This window comes from Mandrillus leucophaeus, unplaced genomic scaffold, assembly GCF_000951045.1.
Source record: "Mandrillus leucophaeus isolate KB7577 unplaced genomic scaffold, Mleu.le_1.0 Scaffold1344, whole genome shotgun sequence".
NCBI lineage: Eukaryota > Metazoa > Chordata > Mammalia > Primates > Cercopithecidae > Mandrillus > Mandrillus leucophaeus.
In genome coordinates, this window is record NW_012101304.1 from 411,888 (window position 1) to 420,764 (window position 8,877).

General features: G+C 32.1%; 1 protein-coding gene across 1 annotated transcript in view; it reads right to left on the minus strand.

Moving 5' to 3' along the window:
- Window positions 1-507: 507 nt before the first annotated feature.
- Window positions 508-8,877, minus strand: part of LRRK2 (leucine-rich repeat kinase 2) — a 21,280-nt gene continuing 12,910 nt past the window's right edge. The window contains exons 4-7 of the mRNA XM_011973118.1: window positions 6,182-6,334; window positions 4,687-4,895; window positions 2,684-2,755; window positions 508-2,119 (exon numbers count right to left, since the gene is read on the minus strand). Coding sequence (XP_011828508.1) covers window positions 1,998-2,119; window positions 2,684-2,755; window positions 4,687-4,895; window positions 6,182-6,334 — 556 coding nt within the window. The 3' untranslated portion in view covers window positions 508-1,997. The remainder of the gene's footprint in view (window positions 2,120-2,683; window positions 2,756-4,686; window positions 4,896-6,181; window positions 6,335-8,877) is intronic.

Here is an 8,877-nt window from a genome sequence, read left to right on the forward strand (position 1 = left end):
TAAAATAGTTCACACATAATCGATAGAGGGAATTAGAGTCAGAGAGGCGCCCTTTTTTGAATTCAAAATTTTCTCAAAAGAATATTTTCTGTTATGATAATATGTTTGTATTTTGATCATAATTAGCAGGTTATTTTAGGCTTCTAATCAGAAAACACTTGAAGTGACTGTGCCTATTTTTTGTATATATCATTTGCTCTAAAGTCTTATATTTTGTTTCAGTACTCAAGAGCAAACAAATTTACTCACAAAAAATTTTTAAGAGAACTTGAAAATAGAATGTTTCATACCCATCAGATTTTGTCCTGGGATCCTGGCAACTATACGTATTATAGAAAAGTAAATTTAAATATTCCGTAAGTTCTCAAGAAAAAACTTTAGTTGCACTTTCTTATCATGGAATGTTCCATATACAAATTAATATACAAAGTTTCCTTTGAGGTGGATAACAGACCCATATGTGAAAAGCAAAACACTATCATAAAGTTTAAAAATTCATAAACATGCTTTTAAAAATTTTATTATTCCATGTAAATACAGTATTCTATTTTTGTGTTTGTCTTTGGTAAAAAAATTTGCAAATACATACAAAGTAACAATGAAAGAGATAACACTGGAACAAAGAGCTCTACTGTATTTTTTTGTTGTCGTTAATTACGTAGCAAGTTAAAGCATGGGTTCCTTTAAAATACAGAAAATCTTTCATGTTTAAGAATTTGATCACCCTGAATATAAATAAATTTAAAGTTTTCATATAGTCAAATGCCATAAGTTCTGAGAATATTAAATAGACTAGTTGTCTTATCACAGGGAATTGTCTGAAATAATGAATACTGGTCAGGGCCAAAGAATTTACCAAAAGTACTTTTCCTAAAGCAGAAATGACCTCAAATTATTACATAGGTATTTGGCCCTGATACTCCTACTGTGGTAAGCTATGTAAACAATTTAAGTATAATTTGGAAGCCTAGGGTGGCAGATATTTTTATCCATCATAACTAAAGCTCTTTTCTTCTTCAGCAACTGAAAAGTGTTAGATATTTGTCCTCATGGTCTTGGTAGGAGCTGAGGAATTCTATAATTCTGGAAAAAAAAAAAGTTTCTATCTGAATGATGTAGGATCTGCAGCATCACAAATTTAGGGAAAAGATGAATATAAGCATTAGGATGAAGCAGATTAGAAAACAAGTAGCTAATGGTATGAATAAAAAAATAAAAATATCACTTGAAGGACTGAACACTGTATTTACACTAATTATACAAATTTCAGGGTATCCATACTCAAAGATAGAGTTGAAAAACAACTCTATCATGTCTAGGAAAGACACAGAAACTCTCCTGATATCCTAGATATGAGGACTTTGACAGTATGTCATGTTTTTTCATTAGTACTTTTAATGGAGTTTTCTTTTGGATTGAGTGAAGTTGTGTAAGATGCACTGTCTGCAACAGCAACAAAGAGAATTCACATACCAACAAAGGAATTTATTAGTGCAAATTCATTTGAATATTTGCAAGCATAAATGACAGTGCATTTCAAAGCAATCTAAGAGGGAATACATTACAGGGGAAACTGTCTTAATATTTTCATTCTACCTTGCAGATTTCTAGAAAAATCAACAAGCAATAGTCTTGTCTTAAGCACAGAATTTAAAATAAAGTTTATCTTCATTACAGACAAGAAAACAAAAAATTATCGGCCTTATAAATTTTAGTATGAGTACTTAAATTAGGTATTTCACAGATTTATTTTCATTAATTAATGCACAAAAGTAACTGGTATTCATAAGAAATACAACATTGTGTTTTAAATAGTTCTTTAAAATATACGTTTACTGGTAAGTATTTTTACATATATTTAAATTAAAAATATAACATTCCTTCATATACACATGAGCTATTTCAAAAAATGTGAGTACCCTTTTCATGTGAACATTTTTAAATAAATATTTACAAGAGAATAATTTTCCTATCCAAAGATAATTCCTGTTTCTCTCTTATTCAATAGATGTTCCTCTCATTTTTTCAGCTAATTCTTTTCTCACTTCAATGTGTTTTTCTAAATTTTGCACTTCATGTGGAAGATTGATGTCCCAAACAGTCAAGCAAGATTGTATCTCTAGAAAAAGAAAAAAATGAAATCAAGTTTCAAAGATCCACCATAAAACATTCTTATTTTATTTCAGTTTGGCTTATGTATTTTTAGTTGACTTAGATAAATGTATATATAAACACAGCTATAACTAATGCACTAAATAATTATTTATAAAAAACTGTACTTGGACAATTTTTATAATACATTATAGAAACTACTAAATTTCAAGAAGATTGTGGACATTTAATAAATTAACATTTCATAATCTAAAAGAAATAAAGCTTTTCAAACACTGTTCAAAATTAAACATTATGTAGATATAGGTAAGTTGTAAAAAATATTCACATTTAGTTTAAGGTTGAGCTAGTGATTGACACCTCTACTTCATCTGAAAATATAAATATTTAACACTTCATATCACTTGTAATTTTGAAAGTTTACGCCTAAGTTCTTTATACTATAAACTACCAATTAAAATTCCTGATTATACCATATGTAATATTTTCTACAAATTTATAAAACACATAATATGTTACCATCATTCATGCCATTGCACTGTTTGGAATATAGTATCCTTTTAAATGTTACCTTTCTGCTGTTGTGTACCTTCAGTACTTTTCCGGTTATAGCCCAATACCAGCATGACATTTTTAAGGCTCCCTTTACAAAAACAAAATATGGAAGTTTTCCGTTAAAACTATATATTAAGCTGGTCTGAAAAAAATTAAAGTTGTTCATAGTCTAAGACACAAATACCTTGGAACTGAATTCACAGTTCTATTTTCTAGGTGACCCTTAAATTATATTGAATAAAGGCCAGCATTAAAAAAAAGTAACAAAATCTGTGATCCACTCCTTGCTGCAACTCTTAATTATGTGAGTCTGAGAAAACAGCTTAACCTTTCTGTAAAATAGGCTTAGAATTTATACATTACCCTCCCCAAAGTTACAATGTTAAATGAGGTAATGTGTGTGAAAAGTTCTTTGGATACGGTAAGGTACAAATATGAGTATTTAGATGGACACTTAGATGGATGGATATACTGATGTCAAAATATCATATTTTCTTCTCAAATCATTCACTAATTTATTCAACAAATTTGCATCAAAAGTCTTCTATGTAAGTCCTAGGCTAGATCCTGGGAATAAAGGGGTAAACCAAAACACACTAACCCAACCTGCTTGGTGTTTATATTCTAGTGAAGAGACTAGTATTAATGGAAAAAAAATATGACTATGATCACAACTATGCAAGAAAGCTGTTATGGGAACCCAAAGTGGGAACTTTGACCTAATCAGTGTTGGCTTCTCAGAGGTTTTGACACAGGAGCTAACATTTCAAAGCGTATGAGTTAACTAAGCATAAAAAAAACTACTTTAAGCAAAGAAATAAACAGCATGTGCAAATCCCTGAGGCAAAATATAGCACAGTAATTAAGAAGAATTGGATGTTCATCTAGACGAGGAAGATCTGGTAGGAATGCGGTAGATGATGGAGGCAGGAGAGGTACAGTGAAGCCAGCTCACGCAGCACCTTGTAGGCTATGTTCAAATTGATCTTTATTTTAAAATCAAACTGTAACCCATTGAAATTCTACTATAACTTCAGTTATAAGCAAGCTATTTGGGTCCCAAAGTACATACAATTCAACTAGAGAATGCAACAACTTTGGTAGAATAAGACTACGGAGACAACCCATTGAGATACCTACTGCTCTGCTTGTGTGGACATGTATCTTAATAGTTCACAGTCATTAAGAGCATCTAATTCTAACTCCTTCTGTGCAACTCTAACGTCTATAAATGAAAAATAGGTGAAGGTGCTAGAGAAACACATGTTCCTCTTTCACACATACTTGTAATGAGTCTATTTTCTTCACTATGTTCAAAACATTCATTAATTATTTGCTAAAGTTACATAAATTCTAGTTTTTTCCGGAATTAAACCCCATAGTGTTGTTTTTGTAAACTTTTGTATATGTGCTTTTATTGTTATTTTCTAAATCAAATTATTATCAAAGGAAGATACAAATATATTTATGCAGAAAATATATTTTATGTGCTATCACTATTTCATCATATTTAAATAGAAAAATAGAAGCAAAAAAAGACAAAGTTTCAGTAAAACATGATTTGTCAATATTTGTAGGTTGTGTGGTTCAGCATGTATTGCTGCAAGAATAAAGATTTGTTATAGAATGAAAAACTAAATGAGATTCTTTAACAAGCGTGGGAGGCTAGACTATGATTAAAATAAACATTTTCTTTATTTTCTTTGCTCAAAAAGTGAAATATATTTAACACTATGTATTTCCCATTTTTGCCTTAGGTAAAAAGGAAAAAAGCAAGTAAGACCCAAACTGAGTGTTCAGTTGCAGTAATCTGCTTCTCTTATGGGACTGAGAGCATTTACTCCCACCATTTCTGTAATGACCCTATTCACAATTTACACCAGTCTTATGTTTCATTGTGTGAACCTCCAAGACCATCCAAATGACACTGGAAACTGCAGAGAAAAAGTAAATGTAAAATAAAGGCATATTTTATAAGACTTAGAGAATATGAAAAATATCTAAAGGAAAGAAACTTGCCTAGCTGTGCTGTCATCATGACTCTGACCGAATCACAAAAGTTGTAAATTATACGTATAACTCGACGAGTTGAAAGATCCAGGAGTAAAACATGGCCTCCTCCAGTTCCTATCCAAAGAGCAGTGTTCTTCTGAAGGCAGAGAGCTTTCACTCTCCCAGAATAAGACATTTTGTGTTTTGATTCCTTGTTTACTTTTACCATTACCTCCCTAGAACCATAAGGGATACATTAATAATTTTACCACCAGTTAAGACATAAATGCTATTTATATATGAAAACATAAATAACATTTTAAATTATGAAAACATGACACCACACATTATGCATCATTAAAATTATACAAAGCAAATTTTGCTAAACACAGAATGCCAAAGAGTCACATTTCTTTACTTGAAGCATAAATTATCAAAGACAACAATAGCCCTTCATTTTCAGGAAATTATGAATAAGAGGGATACAATTTTTATAAATACCAAAGCTATCTAATTCAGTAAAAATAGCAAGCATGTGCCCAGGATAAAGAAAAAAAAAGTTAGACTCAAAAGCTTTACATGATGTCTCAGTGTTACAAAGGAACATAAAATTATAGTCATTCACATGTAAGAGATATCCATACAAACCACTGGATTTTTTCCCAGAACCAGTGAATAGTCTAATTCACGACCAAAATGAAGTGTCCAGAAATAAAAGAATCCTAATCGTTTTGGTACTTCAGGAAGTAAGGAATCCTTTATCAAGGAGACCTGTTGGTTCTTCTGAACATAAACTGTGAGCCCTTCTCACAATCCAGAGAAAAGCTGTCAGATGAATCTAAGAAAGGAAACTTCGAAGTCTCCTTTTACAGATAGTGTGTAATCTCAAATGTTCTTAAGAGTATCATAGATCTATAAGGTAAAACCAAAACAAAATAAAAATATAAAGTGGCTAGCAAATAAGCTTGAAAATGGTTCTGTTTCTTAGCACCAGCACAGAAAGAATGTGCTTGCTATGGATTTGTCACTCACTGGCTGCATCAGACTAAGCACTATGCTCTCATTCTGGGGTCTTGATCCCAACTCCTTAGTTAGTGCCTTGCTGAGTCCATTGTGTTTCCTCCCATATTCGTCTATTATTTTGTGACTCTTTTTCTTTGAGCAGATAATCCTGGGGCCCATAATTTAATTATAAATAGTACATTTGACACTGTGACACAACTACATCAAAGCTAGCAGAGACTCCAGTATGTTCATTTTCAATAATATACTATTTTCATTCGAGAGCATTCTTTATAATACCATGAAAAAACTATGCATATTATGCTCCTATTTTTTTATTTTCCCAAGACAAAATGTTCCTGATTTGAAGAGCTGGTGCCGAGAAGCATTACAAATTTTTTTCTGCATTTTTTAAAAATTCTCTATTCAGAGGCAGAAAGGAAGACAAATCCTTCCTCTGCGACACATGAAGTGCAAAGATAATTCTTTTGGAAATAAACTTAAAAGCCAATGAATTAACCTTAAAAAGTGCACACAGTCTATTAGTTCGCAGAGTTTTTCAGTTTTCTTATCCCACACTTCCACAACAGGGCTATTTTTCTTAGCAATATAGAGAGCAGTGTCTACCACCACTGTTACGATGTTGGAATCACTGAAAGCTGCATAAGAAAACCTACAGAGAAAAAAAAATAGAAAGTCATCACTATTTGTTTTCTTCTTAAAATTTCTACGTGTAATACAACCTTAGTTCTTAATGCATGTAAAAATACTATTTTGAAAACTAAACAAGCTAGACTCTTGCAATTATTTCATATTCTTCCCTAACAATTCTGAATTGAATATATAACATGCTTTGGTATTTTACATACTTTTGGTTACTTTATACTAATTTCTCTTGATAATAAAATAAAGATTATGTCCAATGTTTACTTTAGTCTTACTTTTAGTTTCAATTCTATGTGGCTCTTTGTAGAATTTTATACTATATCTAAATTTCTGAAAGAAGTATTATAATATCTGTAACTTTTGAATGTCATTGCAAAACTTTGTTTCATGAATGCTCAGAAAACTAAGCATTAGCCTTTTATATCTAGAGTTATAAAATATAAAATGTTGAAAAAAAATTTAGTTGCAGTGTCTTCAAATTTTAAAGCAAGGTATATCTTTGCAGTTGAGCCAGTCAAATTATAGGAAACAAAAATCCACATCATTCAAACATAAACAGAAAGTAAAATATTTGCCATTTTCCCCTTTTAAACATAAAGAAAAATTACAAACACCTTAAAATATTTCCCTTTCAACCTAAGGCATCTGACATTGTACATATTTCACAAACAGATTGGCTACCATGGGCCACATCAACACGGCAAACTCCTACTTGGCCTTTGAGGATTAACTTAAATGTCAGCTCCTCTGGATTTCTTCCCTGACCTATCAAAATAGACTAACCAGTCCCTTTTCCCCACTGGTGTCACTGTCATATTATAGACCTTATTAAATATAAAGTTGTCTTTATTAGGGCATCCCTCACACTAGATTATGAGTGTAATTTCATAAGGATGAGGATGATGTATTTTCTACATAACCCTCGTCCAGTAAAGAGTTGCACAGATAAGCACCTCTGATATACCAAGCAGTGTGTGAAGTGGGGGATAGACGGCACTCCAGTATGAACAAACAACCAGGAATAAGTAAAAATAGTCAAAATTGCATTTAAATCAGATAGATAACATGAAAATACCATAATGATTCAACAATCATTAGTACATCCTAGAGCAGGAAGATTTTTTTTTCTCCCCCTTTTCTTTCTATTCTGGAAAAGGAGATAAAAATATGATGTGTTGTCAGAGAGCCACCACGTTTTAGGTAACGCCTTCCTGGATGTTTGCTGTATTTAATAGAAAATAGTTCCAATTAGGATAAAGTTTTGCAGGGAATTTTCGTATTTTATAAAATACTTTTGTGTGTTATCTTGTTTGATCCTTAATTAAAAAAACATAAAATATGACAAATCTCAATGTTTTTAATTGTAGAAAGAAACATGTACAAATGCTATATAATTTGCTCAGGGTTCCATGACTACTGACGTCACGCTTGCTGACCTAGGACTAAAAACATGTTGCAGACCTAGAACTCCAAAAGTTGTGCAGTCTTCTGGCTTCAAAGGCAGTCATCTTTCATTACCCAATATGCCTCTCAGTCGGTGTGTATTGATGACGATGAGGGTACTGATAATGAGGCAACCTCTGATTCGTGATGTGATGTCTGTTTCGTGGGGTATGTGATGTCTGTTTCGTGGGGTAGAGATCAAGGCCACAGGAGATACTTGTTCAGAGGAGACCAAATATTTCTCTCTAAGTGTTTATGCAACTAAGTCCCAATCTCTTTTGGGAGATGAACATCTTTGAGAGCTTGATCTTTATGGATGCTCTCTAGTAAAGCATCTGTGCTCCAAATCTTATATGGAACTTTAAGGAGTTAACTGATATCCATGAGCCCATAAAATGTCTTATGAAATAAAAAAATGAACTGGAGGCCCTTTCTTTTTAAAGGTTTTCAGGCTTGTATAATTAGGTTAAAAGTGGAAATTACAGGAAGGGGAAAAAGGATGAAAAACTACCTATCGAGTACTATGCTCACTTGCTGGGTTGTGAGTTGAGTTGTATTCCAAACCTCAGCATCACTCACTATACCTTTGTTAACAAACCTGCACATGTACCCTTGGAGTCTAAAATAAAATTTGAAAGATAAAAATCATAAAATACATTTTTACGTTCATTTTTTAAAAAATAGGTGTTACAGAATGAAAATGAGTTGATCTAAATGTTAACCACACACTAGTAAACAAATATGTACACACAGAAATAAAAATCCTCACTCATGGGAACTTATAATACATTGCAGTCTACAGTATATCTTAACCTCGAATATACTTTAGAATCACTTGAGAACCTGAAAAAAAAAAACAAGTCTGATCCCCATCCCAGGCTTAACTGATCTGATTTAATTGCTCTGAGGTAGGGCCCAGGTATCATTATTTTCAGCTACCTAGTGGTTTCTAACTGCACAGCCAATGTTGAAAACCAGTAGATTTAGTGGTATTAAGAAACTACTTTAAAAAATACAATTATAAAAATAAAATAGCTATTGTGATGGAAAACAATAGATGCAATGGAAGCACAAAGTTACCTAACCTGCCACTCAGAGCAAGTGGCA